This window comes from Callospermophilus lateralis, chromosome 2, assembly GCF_048772815.1.
Source record: "Callospermophilus lateralis isolate mCalLat2 chromosome 2, mCalLat2.hap1, whole genome shotgun sequence".
Classification (NCBI taxonomy): domain Eukaryota; kingdom Metazoa; phylum Chordata; class Mammalia; order Rodentia; family Sciuridae; genus Callospermophilus; species Callospermophilus lateralis.
Genome location: NC_135306.1, coordinates 210831398 through 210853310, shown reverse-complemented (window position 1 = coordinate 210853310; position 21913 = coordinate 210831398). Strand labels below are relative to the sequence as shown.

Sequence of the window (21913 nt, the reverse complement as noted above, 5' to 3'; positions counted from 1 at the left end):
CGGTCTTGGCCCTATACAGGTGGCTGGGTGTCCCCCTGCCACCCTCAGGGCAGGAGTGTGGCCCTGGGTGGCTGCTGCCTGGGGCAGGCGAGGAAGTGAGGAGGTGGCACCTGGAGGTGTGGGGGGTGGGGCCTGGCCTGGGAGCACGAGGGTCTCCACGGAGGACGTGTCCCGCCAGGCAGGAGGGGACTGAGAGCGGGAAGACCCTGGCGGGAGGGCAGGGCCGGGGGCTTCGGAGGAGCAGGCGCAGGGGCAAGCCTCGGCGGCCAGGCGAGGGCACCCGCAGGAGCGCTGGCACCCTGTGACCAGGCAGGGGTGGTCACGTCCCTCCTCTGTCACCTGCGTTTTGCAGATGGGCATTGGGGGCCAGGGGGCTGAGCAGGGTGGCGCGGGGTGCAGGGGGAGGTGGGAAAGATGGGAGCGGTCTGGACAGTCAGGGACGGAGGATGAGAGGGAGAGAAGAGGGAGGAGACCAGGGGAGGACAAAGGAACCGGAGGAGGGACAAGTGACTGCTGTCCTGGGACGGCCGCCGGTGCTGCTGGTCCTCTCCCTGGAGGTGGAGGGAGGCTCTTCCTGCCTCCTGCAGCCTCTGCCGGGCACCGTGCTGGGGCCAAGGGGCTCACTGACCCCGTGCTCCTGCCCCCTGAGCCTGGACGGCTGCGGGGGTTACCGCGAGGACCCTGGTGTCCTGGCCCGGGTCCTACTTTGGCCCTGTCCTGCAGCAGTGCCAGTCTGGCCCTCAGCCTTGGCTGGGGCCTTGGGATCTGAAGACCAGAGTGGACCTCAGCCACTGTGACACCCAGAGGGACGAGGTCTCCCCAGCCGGCTGAGGCTGGCCCTTCGGGTTGGAAAGCAGAGCTTCAGGGTGGCGGAGCAGCTTGCCCAGCACCCTGGGGCAGGAGGAAGCCGGACAGGGGGTGCGCAGGAGAGGGACGGAATGACTGGCCCCTGAGGGGCTCAGCCTCCCTCAGGATCTGGAAGAGGCTGAGGGGCCAGGCAGGCACCCAGGCTCCAGAGGCAGACCTGGGGACAGCACGGGACGAGACGTGGGGAGGCAGGAAGATGGGGTGCAGTGGGGGCACAGCCGGGCACAGGCAGGGGGAGTGCCAGCTGCGTGGCCGAACGGTGCCCCTGCGCCTGCTCCCGCCCAGGGGCCGGCCGAGGTTGAACAACGCAGATGCGTTTGGACAGGGCGCACTTGGGCCGCGTCTGTGGGCAGAGCCACAGCGAGGCCACAGCCGGCCAGGGCGGGAAGAAGAGGCATGGCCGAGCCCAGAGCTGGCCAGCCACCATCGCCTGTCAGGGAGAGTGCTAAGCCTCGCCTGGCGAGCCCTGTGCAGGAGGAGCACTGTCCAGTATGGAGAGGAGACACAGCCCGGACCCCATCCCCGTCCCCCGGAGTCGGCTCTGAGGGGACGGTGCAGACACTCCCCAGGCGCAGCCGCGTCTCGCCCCTGCAGGGATTGCTGAGCTGGGCCCAGCAAGGGCTGCTGGGCACTGAGCCCCTGCGACATGTGGTCAGTGACACCAAGAACAGAGAGGCCTGGGACGAGCGTGCCCAGTGCCGGGAGGGAGGACGGACAGGCGCAGGACCAGTGGGGACCACAGCCACACCAGGATCCAACAGGCCAGGAGGGCGAGGCCTGACCTCTGACCCTAGGTCCCCAGGGGCAGGCCTGACTGAGCAGACACAGGCAGAGACTTAGAAGAGTCACAGTGCTGGGGTGAGGAGGCTGTCAGCATCAAGTTGACCATGGAGCACATCACAAGAGGTAGGGCACCCAGATCAAGGGAGGTGACTGGCTGGACATCTAGCTGGGTTCTGGTCCCCACACTGAGGGCAGAGGTGGATGGGCCCTGGCCTGATCTCTGAGGAAAGTGTGGGATGGGGAGCTGGAGGAGGCATCCTATTTCCAGTCTCATGGGGTCTTTAGGGCAAGACTCTGGGCTCCATGGAACCCAGTCATAGCTCCGGAGAAGGTGCCGGGCCTGACCCCTGAGGTCCGAGCTGTCTGCTGGGGGTGCGGCTACCTTCCCCACGGGTGTGTGGGCAGAGCTGGGGTCCACCCAGCGACTTGGGTGGTGTGATGGGGAGACCTGGGCTGCAGCAATCTGACCAGCAGCTGGGCTCCCCAAGGGGCAGTGTGGTCCCCAGGGGGTCACCACATCCACTCCAGGGCTGCAGTTCCAGGTACACGGCAGGGGCTGCAGGGGGCAGCTCTCAAGGGAGGGACTCTTCCCACCTCCAGAGCAGGAGGCAGAGCAGTGGTGGGCAGCGGGGGCCGGGCAAGGGTGGGCAGCAGGGGGCTGGGCAGGCAGCTCCCTCTAGGCAGGGTGGGGGCAGGGGTGGGATTTGGTGCTGGGAGCAGGATGCAGCAGGTGGGGACCCAGGGGACAGATGCCTGCCGATGACCCTCGCGCTCAGGGTGGGGTGGGAAGGGCTCTGGGGTGCAGCTGCACCGCTGGCCCCAGGCCCTCCTGGATGCCCTCAGCTGCAGCCCTGCGGCTGTCCCCCTGTGCCCATTGTCCAGTGGCTGCACCCTTCTCTCTGGCGGCCTCTCCCCACACAAGCCCCCAGGGCAGGACAAGCAAGAGGACCCTGCCCCTAGGAGCCTTCCTGCCACGGCCTCCCCACAAACCTCACAAGAGCGGACGACTGCAGCCGTGTCCCCCGGCCCCGCCCAGGCCTGTAAGCAGGGACAGACACCATGTTTGGGCCCTGCCCTCCAGGGAAGAACTGACCACCCTGTGCCCGGGAGATTGGCAGGTGGGGGGTGGGGAGCTGGGCCCTGGGGAGGCAGCAGGGCCAGTGGAGACACCCCAGGGCCGGGCTCATCCTCTCGAGGTAACCTGCGGGTGCCTGCGCGGCAGCTGAGAGCTGACTGGTAGCTGGAGGCCACCAGGGCCAGTGCGCTAAGGGAGGCCCGTGGGGCAAAGACAGAGGGGAGGCCAGGGCTGGCTGGAGGGGTCCCCAGTGAGCGGAGCGCTCTGCAGAGCCAGAGGGGAGGGAGGTGGGTGGACCTTGGCAGCGGCGGCCCCTCCCTGGGTCAGCCCCTTGTCATGAGCTCCAGGCCATGGGGCCGGCGGGAGCAGAGCCGCCTTGGCTTTGGGGGTTCTGGCCGGAGGCAGCGGGCTCCCCACAGTGGGGAAAGAGGAGGTGCAGGGTGTCCTGCGGGGCCAACAGGCGGTGGAGGTGGGAGGGGCCAGCACTCAGCAGCCGTGCCTTCAGGTACAGGACCCTCAGTGACAGGCTTCCAGGGAGGCTCCCAGATACGATCTGCTGCCCAGGCCAGGGGGATGTGGGCAGGGCCCTGGGAGGCCTCGGCTGGGCCCGGCCTGCTCCTGGGCACAGGACCGCCCAGAGGAAACGCACTGCCCAGGGGCCCGCTCTCACCCTCGGAGCAGGGCCGTGGTCTCCCTTCTTCTGCAGGGGAGGCTGGGGAGGGTGAGCCTGGGCCTGGGTGCGAGTCAGGGGAACCAGGGCCTGTCCCTGGCCACCTTCCCTGGCTGGGTTCCCTCAGGCACCCGTCCCTGCCACGCCAAGGGCAGCCACGTGGCCGACTGGCAGCTGGCTCTGGTTCTGGTTCTGCCCTGCTGAGCCTCTTCCCTCCCTGCCCGGAAACTTCCATGACTCCCACAGCCCTGAGCCACTCAGCACTCTGTGACCTTCCACTCCAGAGAGGTCCCCTCCAGGAAGGACCCTATTGAAGTCACCAGAAGAGCCGGCCACGTGTGTGGCCAGGCTGGGCTCTGCGCGGGACGTCCGCCTGGCCCGTACAGAGGAGACTGCAGGCCGCCAGGTTGGAGACTGAGTGTCAGGCTGGCTCCTGGTTCTAACTCCTGCCTGGACCACGTGCTGGCCACAGTAGAACCAGCAGAGGCCAGGCAGTGTCCCGGGTGGCCATGCTGACCAGGGGAGCCCCGAGGGCAATACCTGAGCCAGGAGGGTAGGGGACCCCCGTGCTTCTGCAGACCCCCAACTCAGCTCCTCTCTGCCGCCTCTGACCTGTCCATGTGCTACCCTGGGGGTCCCCAGAGGTTCCCGTCCCCAGGGCCTGTGGGGCCTCCTGCAGCTGTGCCTTGGTGCTGGCTGTCCCCGGGGGGTCCCCACACGCCCCTGTGCACGCCCAGGCTTGACTCAGTGTCTCCCCAGACCATGCCCCTGGTTCTGCCTCTCACACAGACGGACGCCGGGCCCGCTCTGGAGTCCCTGTCCCTGTTCCCCATGTCCAGCACAGCCCTCCACATCCCTCCTGCCTGATCCCTCCTCCCTACCCACCCTGCTGGCCCTTCCCAACACAACTGGGACGTCCTGACGTGATTCAGATCTGGCCACACCCAATCCAGCCGAGGGGACAGCCAGGGCCACCGAGGCCCCCCCCAGCTCTGCCACCTTCCTGACTTTACCCTCACCCTTGCCCTTTCTCTGGTCCCAGGACCCCTGCCCATCTTGCAGACCTAAGTTCAAGGTCACCTCCCTCCTCTAGAGAGTGGGACAGGGTCATGGCAACTCTCCTGGGATGGTGACGGCCAGACATAGCCCCCAGCAGAGAACACATGCCCGCCTGCCCGCCTGCCCGCCTGACGGCCTGGGCTGTGCTCCCGGCTCACCCGGCACATGTGCCTCCAGTGGCCTCTCCAGGATGAGTGACAGCCAGGCAGAGCCACACCCGGGCCAGCTCCCTGGGGACAAGGGGCCTGCTGATGGTGGCCCAAGGTGCGGGTGCAGGTTCTGCTCTGCCACTCTGTCCCCAGGCTTCCAGGACAGACCTGTCCTCTGCCTGTGGGGTCCTTCTTGTGAGTATCATGGACAGGGTGCCTGCTGTCCCACTACCCTCTGGAAGCCAGGGCTCATGCCCCTGTGTTCTGTCCCTTCTCCCAAGGGCTCTGCAGTGGCTCAGGGGGCAAATGTCCATCCTGGTGGACAGTGTATGAGATACTGGGGCATCTGGGCTCTTAAAAGGCAACAGACTCTGGTGGTCGCAGGGAGCCGGCTCACCTACTCCTGGGGCCACCAGCCAGCTCCCAGGCCTCCTGGTCACCCCCAGCCTCCTGGTCTCCATTGTCCAGGAGACTTGGGGTCAGGAGGGTATGGGGAGCCTGAAGGAGAAGTTGTTCCTGGACATTCTTGCTTTGGTCCCAGTCCCCCAGCTGAACCCTCACGTCCTCCCCAGGACTGGGGACAAACCCTGCCTCATCTTCAGGCTGGGCTGGATGGGGCAGTCACAAGAGTAGCCTGCAGGGGGCAGAATTGGGACGGGTACTGACTCTTGCTGCCCCTGCAGGAACTATCCAGAGGGGGATGGTGGGGGTGGGCAGCTGGGAGTGTCCAGCCCGGGAAGGGCATTTTTGGCGTCTCAGTGGGGACTGGGAGACAGGACTGGGGATAGTGTGGAGGAAAAAAAAAGAGATTGGTGTCCTGAGTTGGGGGCTGCAGAGGGTGGACATGGTCACAGGGGAGCTCTGAGCTCAGGGAGCCCCCCTGAACGTGGGGAGAGGGTCTGGGGTCTGTGCGAGTCGGTGCACGTGGACAGGGCTGAGCGCTGTGCTGAACCGGGCTGTGCCGGCTTGGGGAACAGGGCCCCCGGCCTGTCAGGCTGAGCCCTGGGCCCCGGAGCCAGAGCAGACGCAGGAAATGGCTGATTGCATTCAGCTCAGGAACACCAAATCCCTCGCAGCTGCGCTTGGCGGGGCCTGGCCCCAGGCGGGGCGGCCATCGCCAGAGTCCTGACAGCTCTGCAGAGCTTGCCAAGGGTCTGGGCCGCGGGCCGGGGGCGCCTTTCCCAGGCCAGAGGCCCCCACCCCACCCCAGGAGAGCGGCCCCTTCCAGTTCCCAGAACGGAGCCCAGCTGTGGAAGAGGGAGGGTGAGGTCATGGGGAGGGGGCCGCATTACTCATATCCTGGGGCAGGCGGGAAGGGAGGAGGCAGGGAAAGGGGCCGAGAGGCCTCCTTGTCCTTGGCTGCTGGGTCAGGAGTGGGGGCTGGTGGGGCTTCTCCCCAGCGTGGGAGACCCTGCCCTGCACCTTCCCTGTCCCCCACGCTCCTGTCCAAGGAGGGCTAAGTGGGGGTGCCCCTTGGCGGAGCCCTGGCTCTGGAGCGACCATGTTCCCAGAAAACACACCTTGGCCTCCCCCCAGTCCCTGCTTACTGTTGTCTGGGTGATGTGCAGGAAAACAGTCAATAGGGAGGTGGGGGCACCCCAGAAGGAGCCTGGGAGGGGGCAGGACCTGCCGTTCCCATGCCCTGCTCCTACGTCCTGGGTGTACAGGCTCAGGGACGTCCATGTGTGGGCCAGGGTTGTGTGGGGTGCCCACTGGGCACAGGAGAGCAAGTGTGTGCACGTCCACCCTGCTGGGTGGGAGCCGGGAGCAGCTTCACGTGCTCATGTGGCTCTGCCCATGGGCCCCGTGGGGCCCCATAGCCTTGGTTCGGTACCCCAGGGGTTTGCACCCCTTTCTTTGTGCTTTTGGAGGTTCTTGGCTTGATGAAGGGGTCCGAGGAGCAAGACTGACCCTGGTCCCACTCAGAGGCCACAAGGGAGCAGGGCCAGCCCCAAGAAGAAGCTGAGGCTCTGTCTGCGGACCCAGGCCCACATGCCCACTTGGGCACATGCGTCCTGTCCACACACGCTCCAGAACCTCCCTCCACGTGTGTGTGCAGACTTCAAGGCACACCCAGCCTGTGCCCACAGAGACCCAGAGGTGGGAACAGCTCACCCTGCATGGGCTTTCCCAGGGGCTGCCCGGACAAGGCAGGGACACCCCCACCTGCCCACTCTGGCTGTCCACTGGGAGACGGCTGGTGTGCATGGGTGCTAGCAGGAACCCCAAGAGCAAGGAGCTCCCCCTCCCTGGCCGGCAGAGGCTGCAGAGCAGGAGGCTGGCCTCTCTGCGGGTGATGGGAGCCAGGTGTGGGGAGTTGAGGGCTTCGCGGCTGCAGTTGGAGGCCCTGTGAGCTGGCCGAGGGAGGTGCAGTCCCATGTGGCTGGGGGGGCCGTGCTGGAGCCTGAGGAGAGGCCTGGCTTTCGTCTGACAGGCTTAGGGGAGACCTGGGGAGATTAGATCATGTGCTGGCAGGGCTGCCTGGCCAGGGGACGGAGGCCCAGAGGGGAGCGGGCTGTGGGGTCATGCGGCGGACACCGGCCGGGAAGGACTGAGACCCCGGCAGAGAGATGCAACCCTGTACCAGCTCTGGCCTGGGCTCCTTCCCTGGTGGAGGGGGCAGTGAGCCCTGTAGATGCAGAGCCCCCCAGCTCCAGGTGAGCTGGGGGTCGGCAGGGATGGCCGAGCTGTGGTGCCTGCTGGACAGCAGTGGCTAGAGAGCTATGGGCCAGGGCTCCAGATCCCCAGGCCAGCCTTGTGCCTTCCTCTGTTTGTTCCCAGCCTGCTGTGAGGGACTCTTCTGAGAAGCCTGGGGTCAGGGCATTCTGAGGGCAGCTGACCAGCCCAGAGACTCCACAGAGGACTCTGAGCTGAGGGTGGGGTGCCCGTCAGGGAGCCCAGTTGTGGGCTGGACACGTGCTTGGTGGACGTGTGAAGGGGCTGAGGCTGGACAGGACCACATGCTGGGAGGCTGACACAGGCCTCCTACTGTGACTTGGTGGCAGGGCCACCTCCACCTGATGCTTGGTGCTGAGGAGCAGGAAGGCCTGCCCAAGTCAAGTGGGGTGAGGGTGGCTGGCTGGCTGGCCACCTGGTGTGCTGCTGTCCGAGGTGTGTGAGCACAAGTGGCCATGTCCATGACCCGCAGCCATCTCTTCCCAAGCTCTGGTGCTTAGGTCTCATCCAGTTGGGCCTAGGGAGGCAGGCAAGTAGGAAGGGACAGTCTTGAGTTCCATTTTGGTTTCTTCAGGCCCACCTGGACATTGCAGCCCCTCCATCCCCAGGAGAGTGCCTGGGGCCCAGGGCCTCCACCTGGACCAGAGGCAACTTTGTGGCTTGGTGCATGCCTCTATTTTAAAGATGGGAAAACTAAGGCTGAGAGAACTGGTCCAGGGCTGTCCACCGCTCTTACCAGGTGACACCCTGTCTCCGCCATGGCGTGACTGTCCCTCTGTGTCCCTCTCCAGGCTCAGCACTCAGTGGAGTGTGGAGGATGAAGAGGAAGTGGCCCGGGAGCAGCGCCGGCGGGAGCGGGAGAGGATGCAGCAGGACCAGGATGAGGGTGGCCCCGGCCCAGACCAGCCAGAGCAGGAGGCTCTGTAAGCCCCCTGGCCCTTGAGCCCTGTGTGCTGTGGCCCAGGGCCTGGGTACAGGGTCAGGCCCTGGGCTTTGAGGTCCCAGGGTAGGATGACTCAGAGCAAGGCAGTGCTCTTAGGGCAAGGGTGGTCAGCAGCCTTGGGTGACCCCATCTGCCAGATGCCTGCCTGGCCAGAGGGTGCGCAGAGCCACGAAAGGCCGCCCCTCCCAGCCAGGCTCCTGGGGTCTGACTCAGGCTCTGGACACTCTGCCTGGTTCCAGCCCTCGCTTGGACCGGTGCTGACCCCAGCCCCGGCCCTGGCCCCCGAGCCCCCCGCCCAAGTTCCCTGCTGCCGGTGACTCACAGAGGCCACGTCCAAGTTGGCGGCCACAGGCCTGCTCGTTTCCTCCCCAGGCCCAGGAGGCCTCCGCGGCTGGGCTGGGCTGTTTCTCCAATAATGCTCCCCTTCCTCCTGGCCCTGTTTTGTTCCATTTTCTCCGAGTCAGCAGCTTAGGGCGGGGTGGGGTGCTGCAGCGGTCATGGTCCCTCGGCCAGGTCTCTCAGTCACCCTGAAGCCTGAGAATCCCTTCTAGCCCCCAGCCCCTGCTCCTGCAGAGCTCCCCTTGTTACACTGGAGAGCCCGTGAGGACGGCTCAGGGCAGGAGTCTGGGCCAGGGCAGCTTGGAGAGCCCTAGCCCTCCTCCAGGGAAGCCCTAGGCCCATGGGGAGGTATAGCTCTGCTCCAGGGGAGCCCTAGGCCTGTGGTGGAGGCCCAGCCCTGCTCCAGGGGAGCCCTAGGCCCACGGGGGAGGCCCAGCCCTGCTCTAGGGGAGCCTTAGGATGCTAGGGGAGGCCCAGCCCTACTCCAGGGGTGCCCTAGGCCCATGGGGGAGGCCCAGCCCTACTCCAGAGGAGCCCTAGGCCCATGGGGGAGGCCCAGCCCTGCTCCAGGGGAGCCCTAGGCCCACGGGGGAGGCCCAGCCCTGCTCTAGGGGAGCCTTAGGATGCTAGGGGAGGCCGAGCCCTGCTCCAGGGGAGCCCTAGGCTCACGGGGGAGGCCCAGCCCTGCTCTAGGGGAGCCTTAGGATGCTAGGGGAGGCCCAGCCCTACTCCAGGGGTGCCCTAGGCCCATGGGGGAGGCCCAGCCCTACTCCAGGGGAGCCCTAGGTACATGGGGGAGGCAGAGCCCTGCTCCAGAGGAGCCCTAGGCCCATGGGGGAGGCCCAGCCCTACTCCAGGGGTGCCCTAGGCCCATGGGGGAGGCCCAGCCCTACTCCAGGGGAGCCCTAGGCACATGGGGGAGGCAGAGCCCTGCTCCAGAGGAGCCCTAGGCCCATGGGGGAGGCCCAGCCCTGCTCCAGGGGAGCCCTAGGCCCACGGGGGAGGCCCAGCCCTGCTCTAGGGGAGCCTTAGGATGCTAGGGGAGGCCCAGCCCTACTCCAGGGGTGCCCTAGGCCCATGGGGGAGGCCCAGCCCTACTCCAGGGGAGCCCTAGGCCCATGGGGGAGGCAGAGCCCTGCTCCAGAGGAGCCCTAGGCCCATAGGGGAGGCCCAGCCCTGCTCCAGGGGAGCCCTAGGCCCACGGGGGAGGCCCAGCCCTGCTCTAGGGGAGCCTTAGGATGCTAGGGGAGGCCCAGCCCTGCTCCAGGGGAGCCCTAGGCTCACGGGGGAGGCCCAGCCCTGCTCTAGGGGAGCCTTAGGATGCTAGGGGAGGCCCAGCCCTACTCCAGGGGTGCCCTAGGCCCATGGGGGAGGCCCAGCCCTACTCCAGGGGAGCCCTAGGCACATGGGGGAGGCAGAGCCCTGCTCCAGAGGAGCCCTAGGCCCATGGGGGAGGCCCAGCCCTGCTCCAGGGGAGCCCTAGGCCCATGGGGGAGGCCCAGCCCTGCTCCAGGGGAGCCCTAGGCCCATGGGGGAGGCCCAGCCCTACTCCAGGGGAGCCCTAGGCCCACGGGGGAGGCCCAGCCCTGCTCTAGGGGAGCCTTAGGATGCTAGGGGAGGCCCAGCCCTGCTTCAGGGGAGCCCTAGGCCCATGGGGAGGTATAGCTCTGCTCCAAGGGAGCCCTAGGCCCATGGAGGAGGCCCAGCCCTGCACCAGGGAAGCTCTAAGCCCATGGGGGAGGCCCAGCCCTGCCCCAGGGGAGCCCTAGGCCCATGGGGGAGGCCCAGCCCTGTTCTAGGGGAGCCCTAGGCCCATGGGGGAAGCATAGCCCTGTTTCAGGGGAGCCCTAGGCCCATGGGGAGGTATAGCTCTGCTCCAGGGGAGCCCTAGGCCTGTGGTGGAGGCACAGCCCTGCTCCAGGGGAGCCCTTGGCCCATGGGGAGGCAGAGCCCTGCTCTAGGGGAGCCCTAGGCCGATGGGGGAGACCCAGTCCTGTTCTTGTGGAGCCCTAGAAACATGGGGGAGGCCCAGCCCTGCTTCAGGGAAGCCCTAGGCCCATGGGGGAGGCCCAGCCCTACTCTAGGGGAGCCCTAGGCCCATGGGGAGGCAGAGCCCTGCTCTAGGGGAGCCCTAGGCCGATGGGGGAGGCCCAGTCCTGCTGGGGGGACGTCAGATGGAGGCAGTGTTGCCCTCAGGGGTTCTGACTTTGGGGAGCAGAGCCTAGCCATGGGCCAACTCTGAGGCAGGTGGGTCTCCCTCTCTTGGAGCCCAGGGTCGGCTGGGGGGAGGCCGGTGAGGGGAGCAGGGGCACATGTAACACCTCTACTTCTCTCCAGCCTCGGAGTGAAGCCCTCGGAGGCCCCTGACCTAGACGAGGAGGACGAGGGTTTTGGTGACTGGTCCCAGAAGCCACAGCAGCAGCAACAGCACTGGGTTGAGGAGGGGGTCTTGGATGGCGGAGGGCGCCCCAGGGCTGAAAGTCCAGAGGGCAAACAGGACAGGCAAGTGGGGGTGGAGGCTCCGAACTGCACCTACCAGCAGCCTCTGACTGCGTTCCCAGCCCGCTCCCCAGTGCCCCATGGCTGTGAGGGAGGAAGGAGGAAGGGAACGAGACAGCAGGGCGGCGGGGAGGGGGCTGCAGGGCGGGCGGTGAGGAAATTTCATTCCTGGGCTCCCCAGGGCCCCTGGGCCCCATCCAGACCAGCTGCGGCGGGGGTGGGCGGTGTGAGTGGGGGGCTGGGGGCGGCCACATCAGCGCACAGCTGCAGCCCACTTACGTAATGCTAGCTCTGCAGCCCCGGCCACCACCCCCCTCCCTGGGGGCTGGCTGCTCTCCATTCCCACGGAGGGGAGCAGGTATTTCCAGATGTCAGCCTGGGGAGGGGGGGACACACTTTCCAGATGTTTGGACGTGTGTGCCTCTGAATCAGGGCGGTTGGGGCCCAAAGCAACTCTGGGCCCACAGATGGGGTCTGTTCCCAGACCCTCACCTTGCCCTCCCCCAGTTCGGTGTCTGAGCTGCTCTCAGTAACCCAGGAGCTATTTGCAGGAAGACCCCGGCCCCAGCCCATCAGGCCTGGGCATGGTAGGCCTCCAATCCTGCTCAGAATTCTGCCCCCAGCTTGGGGCCAGAGCCTCAAGCAGCCAGAGCCTGTGGCCGTGCTGCCCACGCTCCCTGATCCAGAGCCCAAGGCCCCTCTGAGGCCCCCAGCCAGCCAGAGTCTACAACCAGGCTCCCACACCTGAGGTCCCCTGCCTGCCCACTCCTCAGCTTCCCTGCCTGGCCTTTGTCTTCCCTGCACACTCTGGGTCTCTGAGAGGGAGCGGCCACCCGGCCGGCCGGCTGGCTTCATCCTGCCCCCGGCCAACAGCAGGGGGCGCTTTTGCTCTTCTGGTGGATCTCTGGGCCCCTGCAGCCTCCACCCCACCCACACCTGCCTAACCACAAGGACAGTCAGCTCCTGAATGGCCTCTCTGTGTGGCTGCCCTGGCAGACCTGGGCCCACCTTGGGCGGCTGGGTCTGGGTCTTGGCTGGCATGTACACCAAGGGGCCTGAAATCATGGAAAACCCAAGAATTTACCATCTTCTTCTCCAGGTTCAGTCCCGCTCAGATGCAGAGCCACACCCGTTGCCAGCAGGCCGCTGTGTCTCCCTGTGGCCCCTCTCTCCAGTCATGCAGTCCCGACCCTGGCCTCGCCCACCGCCTGACCCAGGCCCCCAAACTTCCCCCGACTCCTCCCTCCCTCCCCTGGACGTCCTGCGAGCCACTTGCCCACACACAGAGTAGGGCAGGAGCAGGCAGGAGGTTGTGGACAGACAGCTTTGAGGCTGGCCTCAGAGGGGGCTGTAGGGAGGGGTCCAGCCCCAGCGCCTGGGTGGCCCTGCACAGCCTGGACCAGGCAGTGGCTGTTCTTCTGGAAGGGACCTCGGGCCTCAGCACAGGACTAGGAAGTGGGGCTGGCTCTGGGGTCCTTGGGCCTCCCTACCCCAAGAAGCTGGGGCCCCAGAAGAACTCAGCAGTCAACTCAGCAGCTTTATAGACGGGGAAACTGAGAGTAGGAATGGGACAGGACTCAAGCCAAGCCGCTGGGTGGCCCTCAGTCAGTTTTGCCTGTTCAACCCACAGATCCTGCCAGCAAACCTGTGGAAATGAGATCAGTGATGGGCTGTGTCAAGCCAGTGTCCACCTGGAAGAGCTAGGTTTGAGCCAGGAGGGGTCTAGCCCAGAGGAGCCTGTCCAGGGCCACCAGGAGGTAGCAGAGGAGGTGAGGGCTACTCCAAGGGTCCGAGCACCCTCCTACCCCTACAACACCCCGTGGGTCCCGTGATCAGTACAGAGAACCAGCTCCCCCTGCCCCAGACTGCAGCTTCCCAGGCCCACACCGTGGGGGTGGTGGGGCTGGGCGACCTCTGGGCAAGGTCTCTCCACGTCACCAGGACACTGCCCTGCTGTTAAGAATTCCAGAACTGGAGTGTGTCAGGGAGACAGCACCTGAGGCCCAGCCAGGGGAAAGCGCCGGCTTCAGCAGGGCCCGGGCTGGAGGACGGCTGCAGGAGGGGTCACCTGGTTGTCTGGGCTTTCTATCCACAGCACCAGAGATGTCAGCAGCCCAGGACCCCCAGCCCCTTGGGCTTGGAGGGGAACACCAGACCAAGCTCACCTCCCCTGAGCCCTACCACCAAAGTACGTCATCTCAGGCTCCTGCCCATGTCCTCTGCCCGCCCCAGGCTCCTGCCCATGTCCTCTGACCCCCCCACAGGCTCCTGTCCATGTCCTCTGCCCCCCCAGGCTCCTGCCCTGTGTCCTCTGCCCCCCCCACAGGCTCCTGTCCATGTCCTCTGCCCCCCCAGCTCCTGCCCCATGTCCTCTGCCCCCCCACAGTCTCCTGCCCATGTCCTCTGACCCCCCCACAGGCTCCTGTCCATGTCCTCTGCCCCCCCCAGCTCCTACCCTGTGTCCTCTGCCCCCCCCACAGGCTCCTGTCCATGTCCTCTGCCCCCCTAGCTCCTGCCCCATGTCCTCTGCCCCCCCCACAGGCTCCTGTCCATGTCCTCTGACCCCCCCACAGGCTCCTGTCCATGTCCTCTGCCCCCCCAGCTCCTGCCCCATGTCCTCTGCCTACCTCAGGCTCCTGCCCATGTCCTCTGACCCCCCCAGCTCCTGCCCTGTGTCCTCTGCCCCCCCACAGGCTCCTGTCCATGTCCTCTGACCCCCCCAGCTCCTGCCCCATGTCCTCTGCCCACCTCAGGCTCCTACCCATGTCCTCTGCCCCCCCACAGTCTCCTGTCCATGTCCTCTGCCCCCCCAACTCCTGCCCCATGTCCTATGCCCCCCCCAGCTCCTTCCCTGTGTCCTATGCCCCCCCCAGCTCCTGCCCCATGTCCTCTGCCCCCCCAGCTCCTGCCCCATGTCCTCTGCCCCCCCAGCTCCTGCCCCGTGTCCTCTGTACCCCCAGCTCCTGCCCGTATCTTCTGCTCTCCCAGCTCCTGCCCCGTGTCCTCTGCGCCCCCAACTCCTGCCCCGTGTCCTCTGTACCCCCCAGCTCCTGCCCCATGTCCTCTGCCCACCCCAGGTTCCTGCCCCATGTCCTCTGCCTCCCAGCTCCTGCCCCATGTCCTTTCCTGTTTTCTACACCTCCTCATAGCCAGCAAGCAGTGCCTTTGTGACATGGAAGTCACAATCCATGACTGGATTGATGGGTGGGGTCATTGCGGGGAGGAGCATGGCCTATTCTGGCTGCCCCAGGACCCACAGCCCTTTCCACCTCCACAGCTTGCTGACAGGACCGAGTCCCTGAACCGCTCCATAGAGAAGAGGTGTGTCTGTCCTCCAGGATTCTCAAGAGGGGGTGGAGACCTGGGACCTGGGGCGTTCCAAGAGGGTCTCCAGGTGGGTTGGGAGGACTGATGGGGATGTGAGGCTCATCCCTCCTACCCTCCAGTAACACTGTGAAGAGGTCCCAGCCAGCCCTGCCCATCGCCAAGATCGACGAGCGGCTGGAGCAGTATACCCAGGCCATCGAGGTACGCCTGCCCGCGTGCCCAGTGCCCTCCACTCTGGCATAGACTTTCCATGCCACCAACACCCTGTATCCAGCTGACACTCCTCCAGTCAGTGATAGAGGTCTGGTCATAACCATTTACTGGACCCATGTCTCCCTGTCCAGCCGATACCCTTTCATCCAACCCTCACCCCTCTGTCCAAACAAACCTCTCCATGCAACCAGTGACCCTCCACTCCACCCAGAGTCCTCGAGCCCCTCCCACGAGCAGCGTGAAGACAGACCCCTAAGGTCTCGCGTGCCTCGGGCTCCTGAGTGCTTCAGGACCTGCGCACCGTGGGAAGGGGAGCACCCCATTCCAGCAGGCTGTGGGGAAGCCCCCCTGGGGAGAATATGAAGACGGAACCGTCCAGCGTGCCCCATGGTGGCTGTCCACTAAAGCCACCCTGGGGATCTGTCTCCTCCGCAGTCTGCTGGCCGGACACCCAGACTCTCCCGCCAGGCCTCCATAGAGTTGCCCAGCATGGCGGTGGCCAGTACCAAGAGTCTATGGGAGACAGGAGAGATGCAGACTCTGTCTTCTGCCAAGACCCCCTCCTGCAAGGTAGGGTCCCTCTGCAGGCAGAGCAGAACTGGGAAGGCAAAGCCTGGCGGGTGGTAGCAGCAGAGGTCCCTGGAAGAGCCAGTGAGTGGCCACTCGGGGTGAGGGGGGGAGGGCAGAGGGCTGGCCTGTGGAGAAGCCCTGTGGGAGCTGGTGTGGAGAAGGCAGGGTCAGCGGTCGAAGCTCCACCTGGGTCTCCCTCGAGATGCGAGGTAGGCAGGTCCCCTTGACCAGGTGAGACCAAGCCAAAGAGGGGCCAGGGCTGCCAGCCCCATGGGCCTGGGTCTGCCCCGTGACTGCCCCCTTGTCTGCCCAGGATATTGTAGCAGGAGACATGAGCAAGAAAAGCCTCTGGGAGCTCAGAGGAGACCCCACACCCTCACCCTCCATCAAGGTAGGGCCTGATGTGACCGTGCAGGCCGGGCCAGGCGAGGCGGCTGCCCTTTCTCCCCTCTCCCTTTGACTTGGCCTTCTTCCCCAACAGGCCACCCCATCTGGAAAGAGGTACAAGTTTGTGGCCACCGGACATGGGAAGTACGAGAAGGTCCTTGTGGACGAGGGCCCGGTACCCTAGGGCCGGCGTCTCGGTGAGTCCAGGGTGGTGACAAGTGCCGTGTGTGAAACGTGGGAGGGTACAGAGGGACAGGGCCCACTGGCCATGTCTCAGGCTGTGGGGCTGAGGCCTGTGGCTGAGGGCCTGACCTCCCAGCTGGCCGCAGCTCAGAGCCAACTCGGCCTCTGGCCCCTGGCAGACTTGGCCCCTTGTCCCACCCGAGCCTGGAACCGTCCATCAAGGTCAGGGTGGCTCAGCCACCTCAAAGTGCCCTTCAGGAGTCCCCTGTGTCCCAGGGGTCCTCCAGAGAGGAGAGGGCGGCTTGGCCACCGTGGGACCTAGAGCTGGCGGGATGGAGCCCCCAGGAGTGTGCGAGCACCTATGCACTCAGGGTCTTAAAGGGGCAGAACCCGTGTCTCCCCTCCCAAGGGCCCCTGGGGGTTCTGCTGCCCTCCCCATCCAGGTGGAGACAGAGAGCCACACCATGGCTGGGCACACATTTATTAGTGGCCTGGGTCCCAGGCTCCCTTCACAGTCCCCTTCCTGTCCACCACCTGTGTCCCTCCCCTGCTTCCCTGGGCTGGGGCTGGAGGCTGCTGCCAGGCTGTGGGGAAAGGCTCAGGGCTCAGGGCTCCTCTCCCATGGCTGGTGGCCGCAGAACCAGCCAGGGAGCCCCTCCAGTGCCCCCGCCCACCCAGCCTCTCTTCAGCACTGCGTCCCTGCCCCACTCTTCCATCAGAAGGTCCCCAGCCCTGGTTGCCAGCAGGGAGGCAGAGGGAGCCACAGCCTTCCTCCCGTCACCCTGCTCCCAGGGCCAGCCCGCTGCACCTGGCCCTGCCCTCCCAGGCCCCTGGGGACCAGCGGCATGCTGACCAGCTGCCAGGGCCAGTGCTGGCTCCCCCTTGACCAGCAGAGGGAGGGGGCAGTAGGGCTGCCCGACAGGAGGCACAGGCCACCTCTCCTGTCTCCCCCGCAACCCCACGCTGACCCTGAGGTGTACCTCCTCCGCCTCCCCACACTGCTGAGACTGCCGCTGCCCCTCGCTGCACGCTCTGCACCCCTTCCCCTTCCCCAAAGTGTTCTTACCTCTACTGTCCTCTCGACCTGCCCCAACCACCCACTGGACTCCATGGCACCGGGCCCGCCTCCCCAGCCCCTGACGCACACTGTCCTCCTGCACCTCCTTCACCATGGCCATGGCCTCCCCAAGCCTCAGCCTGTCCGCTGCCTCCTGGGCCTGGGTCCCAGGAGGCCACTCTTCCCCTCACTGGAGCCTCCAGCCTGCTGCCGTCCGATTGAAGTTCTTGGGTTGGGGGCTCAGCTCCAGATTGGAGTGGAAGGAGGGAGGGGGCCGGGTGGCCTCCTGTAGCTTCCGGGCATCGAAGCGAGGCCGGTATAGGAAGGGCAGGCGGGCAAGACCAGCTGGGGGGCAGCTCCCACCCCTGGGCCCCGCCAAGCAGCCACGGGACTCGGCCACGGACATGCGGTATAGCACAGCATCCCACATTCTGGAGGCCCGGGAGGCAGGCGGCCGGGGACCAGCCACAGCGGGCACCGCTGGCTGTGTGGAACCCAGGCTGGGCTCCGACTCTGGGAATGAGGGATCCTCTGCATCCTCCATCAGCTGCTTCTTGAGGCGCGTCCATCCGCTGAGCCGCGGCTTGGGTGCAACTTTGGGGGCAGGGCCTGGGTGGGGACCCGATGGCAGGGCCAGGGATGAGCTTCCCAGGGGCGTGGAGATCCTCTCAGCCTCCAGAGCAGGGCTGGACCGGGGAGGCTCCTCTGGGCACTCGGCCTCAGGGGCCACAGCGGCCAGGGGTCCCGGAGAGCGGTAGGTCGGGGTTATGGGCACCACCACCCTGGTGCTGGCCGCTCTGGATGCTGAGGCCTGGAAACTGCAGGGTGGCCTTGCTACAGAGGGCTCCTCGGGTCCAGGGCTGGCCTCCTGGGTCCTGGCAGGCAGCGGGCGGATGTGGGCCACGGGGATCAGAGACTGGGCACTGTGGCTGACTGGAGCCGGGTCCCCATCCTGAGCCCTAGGCCCCCCATCGGAGGCTGTCTTCAGAGGCTCAGGGGCTCCGTCATGTGGGGATGGCGTCAGCTGGATGAGCACACGGGTGATGTGTGTGCCTCCCGATTTGGGGGCTGAGACGGGGGCAAAACCACTGGGCAGTCGTGTGGGTTCTGGGGCCAGGGCTTCGGGCCTTGGAGGGGCCTCCCAGTGTGTGGCCAGAGCCCTGTGGTCAGTGAGGCTGAAGGAGAAGGTGGGCCTCTGCTGGGGTGAGGCCACGTGGTGGATGACGGGCGTGTGCGGGGAGCGGGGCAGGGGTGCTACCGTGTGCAGGGCCTCAGTGGCACACGGGGTCGTGGCCTCCAGGTCATGGCTGGCCTCACTCACGGGGGACAGGGAGGCGCGGAAGGCTCCGGGCGGGGCGGGGGCAGCCCCTGCCATCTTCTTCCGAGCCGCCTTCCTCAACAGCTTCTGCAGACGCAGGTTGTCCTTCCCTGGCTTTGGCAGCAGGGGTGGTGGAGGTCCAGGTGGCCTCTGGGGGCTTGGGCCACGGGCCTCCAGGGTCACTGATGCGGCCGAAATGAGCATGGCTTCACCCTGGATGGGAGGAACCGTGCTCAGGCTGGCCCCCTGCCCCACCCGGGTGGGGGGCTCGGAGTCTCCGGTTTCCCTGCCGGCCTGGGGATGAGGAGTCCTCCCCGAGCAGCTTTCCGGAGCCCCGAACTTGCCAGATCCTTCTAGGCCTGGGCATCAGTGACTGTGGGTGGGGAGCCGGGCGGTCACTGGGGCTGACGAGGGGGCCAGGCTGTGGTGCCGCACAGTGCAGGACAGGAGACCCGCTTGTGAGCCCTCCGGGGAGGCCCCAGCCAGGGTGGGAAAAGCAGGCCGCCCGCAGACACGTGAGGGGCGCCAGACCGACGCCGGCCTGACCACAGGCGCGTCCGTCCGCTGCGAGCCAGTGGTGAGGGGAGGCGGCCAAGAGGCCCAGGGAAGCTGAGGCCGCACGGCAGAGGCAGGTTGGCTGGAAGGTGGGAGCAGATTTCGCTGAGCTGTGCTGAACGGGTACTCCTGCAGACCGCCTAGCCGGGTGGTCCTGGCCAAGCTACCCGCCTTGGTTTCTGGGCGCCACGAGTTTGCAAGGACGTTGACAAATGGCATCTGGGTCGAGCCAGAGGCTGTCTGGTTTGGGGAGGAGGGAGGCCCCGCTTCCGCAGTGGGGCTGGCTGCAGAGAGCCGTTGGCCTGAGGCGGGGCTGGGGGAGTCTGCCGGGCTCGCTCCCAGCCTCTGGCTGCCTGTAGACAGCCGACCTGTGGAACCAGAGCCCCAGGTCCAGCTCTCAGGGCTGTTGGGTGGGTGGGCAGGCTGAGCCGGGCCCAGATCCAGGGCCTCAGAGTCCACCCAGGGTGCGAGTGTCCCATAGGCTGCAGCAGGTGCCTCGGACACGGGGAGGAGTGTGGGCCGGGCCAGGCAGCCACCAGAGACAGAGGCGGGGGTCACAGAGCCAAGGCCTCGCGGGTCAGGCTGTAGCCCGTTCTTGGGTCCACACTAATGCTTCGCGTGCTCCACGCCCGTGTTTTGGCAGGTACACACCAGAAGCACCTCTGTGTCCCCAGACTCACCAGCCCCCGGCCCTGGCTAAGAGATTGCTTCCTGTTGCCACTGTAGCCTGACCTTGTCCCTCTGACAGCCCCACTGTGTCACCACCCCCTTTTGCTTCTGGACCCTCCAACTCCTATCCCACCCCACCGATCCCCCAGCTCTACCTCTGGCATCTTGGAGGAAAGAGCTTCCTGACCGTTGGCTCAATGACCCATGCCCTGGAGAGGCTAAGCATCCCCAAGGAAAACCAGAGATGGAGGCCAGCCTGTGCAAGAGGGCCGGTCACCCGCCACACAGCAGGAGCCCTGCGCTGGGACGGACACGGCCTCGCACCCTCCCTGCTCTGCCTGCGGAAGACCCGCTTTGTACAATAAATTTCCTTGAGCAGCCCCCACAGTGGCCTCCTGTGCTCTCTGACGGGAGGGATGGGGAGTGGAACTGGCCAGGACGGAAGGACCGTACTGGTGGGCCAGTCCACCTGATTGCATAGCACATCGGGTCTGGTTTCAAGCACTGAGTTCTGCCCCGTAGCCTTCTGCAACAGCCAACTTCAGAATCTGAGCTGTGGGGTGGCCTCAGCTGGGGTGCACATAATGGGTGGGGTCCCACATTCCTTTTCTAGAACGTCTATGACACCACCCCCTGACTGACCCAATACAAACCTCATAGCACCAGCACCAGTGCATTCTGGTCTAGGCCCACACGGTGCACCCCTGGGGGGCCAGAGTCACCCAGCACCTCCCAGTGCTCAGCAGGTGCTCAGTGAGGTTTGGGTGGACAAACAGAAGGATAGGTAGATGGATAGATAGGTGACTGGAAGGATGGGTGGTCAGACAGGTGGATGGAGGGGTGTATTGGTGTATGTATCAATGAATGGATGGATGGACAGACAGACGGATGGATATGGATGACGGATGATGGATAAATATGAATGAGCAGAAAGGTGGGTGGACGGATGGATGGATGGGTAAGTGCGTGGGGAGTATATGGGTGGACGGGGATGCAGGCAGGTGAGGGGTGGACAGAAGGACGGGAGAAGGCCAGTGGACCTGAGAGGAGGTGAGGCGAGCACTTGGCTGGCTGCGGGTGGGCTGCTCACGGGGGCCCCTGGGGTGTCCTCCCCGCACTCCCTGCTCATGCTGGACTGCACTCCGGCCTGACGTAGCCCCGTGACTGGGGAGCCCCGGGGCCCTGGTTGGCTCCAGTCTGACCCTGCCACTCACTCCGCCGTCCAGGGCCTCCACTTTCTGAAGCTGCCTCACGGAATCCCACAGCTTCTCAAGTTCAAGCTCAGGGGGTACAGCTGCCCAGGCTAGGAGGCGGCGTGGCCACTGTCCCTTTTGCTCACAGCTCCACCAGGAGAAAGCAAGCAGGGCCACACCCTGCCCTCCAGGGGCCCCCCTTCCTTCCCGCTCAGTCTGACGGGCTGGCGGCCAGGACAGCTGGCTGAGGCCACCCCAAAGTCCACAGTGGGCAGGGAGCTGGACATGAGCAGAGGACCAGGCACTGGAGGCAGGAGGGTCATAGCTGCCATGCTCCCCTGACCGGCCTGACCCCTTGGCTTAGCCTCAGGGTCGAGGATCCAGGGTCTGGGCCCCTTTGCCTCAGCCCTGCTCACAGTGTGATCCACCCCACAGTTGCCACTGCTAAGGTCCAGGGCCAAGGGGCCACTGCCCAGAAGGCACTTGGGCAGGGATGCTGGAGCGCTGCCCTCCTTTATCCTGCCTGCCTGGGAGCCCTTGGCAGTCCACTGCCCCCCTCCAGGCACCCGCTGCGGCCCCAAGAGAGGAGCCGCCCCGAGAGCCACACAGCCAATCAGGGCACCTGCACCCGGGAGAAGCACGCAGGCCTGGGCGCCAGCCGTCGGGGTTGGAGCGGCTGTGTCCCAGGCCTGTCAGCAGCTCCTGACCAGGGCCTGGCAGGCTCTGCCTATGGCGGGTCAGCCCAGGGCACAAGGCAGGGCACAGGGTCCGTGCGCTCCTCCACTCCCAGCCACAGGCACCGCGGGCTGGGACCCCATCAGAGACCTCTGCCCAGCTGCCTTACTGGGTCCACTGGAGGAGGCCTCCGGAGCCAAGGTGCCCAGAAGGCCTCCTCTCCCTGGGCTCAGCTTGGCATTTGCCAGCTTTACAGTCCCCTGTGGCCTGCAGCTCAGGTCCAGAGCTTTTGGCCCTCAGCCTCTGGTGTGGAAATCAGTCCCCCACCCAACAAAGCTGGTCCACCCCCTTCTCCCTGGCCTCCACACAAGCCTCTAGTCCTCCACCCTACTCCCCAGGGGAGGCCAGGTGGGACCTGGAAGGATTACCTGTGGTAGACCCTCAGCGACCAGCTGTCCATCCAGCAGTGCCCACTCTAGGCTTTCCTGCTGTACCCTGGGCCTGGTGCCTGAGGAGGAGGTGGCCATCACCCAAAATAGGACCTGCCTGCCCCTCTGACCTCACGGGAAAGCACCTGCCAAAGGCAGAGACTCACTAAGCGGGCAGCCACCGTCCTCTGCTGGCTGAGCAGGGCCACTGCAGAACCCCTGGCTTGATCGCCTGCAGGCACACTCCTGAGGATGCCCACCCCGGCCTGGCAAGGGCT

General features: G+C 65.9%; 2 protein-coding genes across 7 annotated transcripts in view; one reads left to right on the top strand and one right to left on the bottom strand.

Annotated features, from left to right (window-relative positions):
* Lsp1 (lymphocyte specific protein 1) overlaps positions 1-19724 on the top strand; it is a 32605-nt gene extending 12881 nt beyond the window's left edge. For 2 of the 6 annotated variants that reach the window (XM_076847782.1, XM_076847783.1), the window contains exons 2-11: positions 8071-8202; positions 10899-11063; positions 12691-12829; positions 13156-13248; positions 14338-14381; positions 14507-14588; positions 15036-15170; positions 15484-15561; positions 15652-15754; positions 19314-19724. In XM_076847782.1, the coding sequence (XP_076703897.1) occupies positions 8071-8202; positions 10899-11063; positions 12691-12829; positions 13156-13248; positions 14338-14381; positions 14507-14588; positions 15036-15170; positions 15484-15561; positions 15652-15741 (958 nt within the window). In that variant the 3' untranslated portion in view covers positions 15742-15754; positions 19314-19724. Of the gene's footprint in view, positions 1-1269; positions 1774-1842; positions 2193-8070; positions 8203-10898; positions 11064-12690; positions 12830-13155; positions 13249-14337; positions 14382-14506; positions 14589-15035; positions 15171-15483; positions 15562-15651; positions 15755-19313 lie in introns of those variants that run through there. The other 4 variants (XM_076847786.2, XM_076847781.2, XM_076847785.1 and 1 more) reach the window with 4 other exon arrangements.
* On the bottom strand, positions 16204-21685 carry Prr33 (proline rich 33). The gene is made up of 2 exons (XM_076847779.1): positions 21636-21685; positions 16204-18328 (listed from the first exon to the last, which is right to left on the bottom strand). The coding sequence occupies exon 2, from the start codon at positions 18317-18319 to the stop codon at positions 16985-16987; it is 1335 nt and encodes a 444-aa protein (XP_076703894.1). The 5' UTR covers positions 18320-18328; positions 21636-21685; the 3' UTR covers positions 16204-16984.
* Positions 21686-21913: the final 228 nt, after the last annotated feature.

Bases quoted from the DNA above. Each gene is read 5' to 3' on its own strand.
- Prr33 (XM_076847779.1), bottom strand. From the start codon at position 18,319: ATGCTCATTTCGGCCGCATCAGTGACCCTGGAGGCCCGTGGCCCAAGC.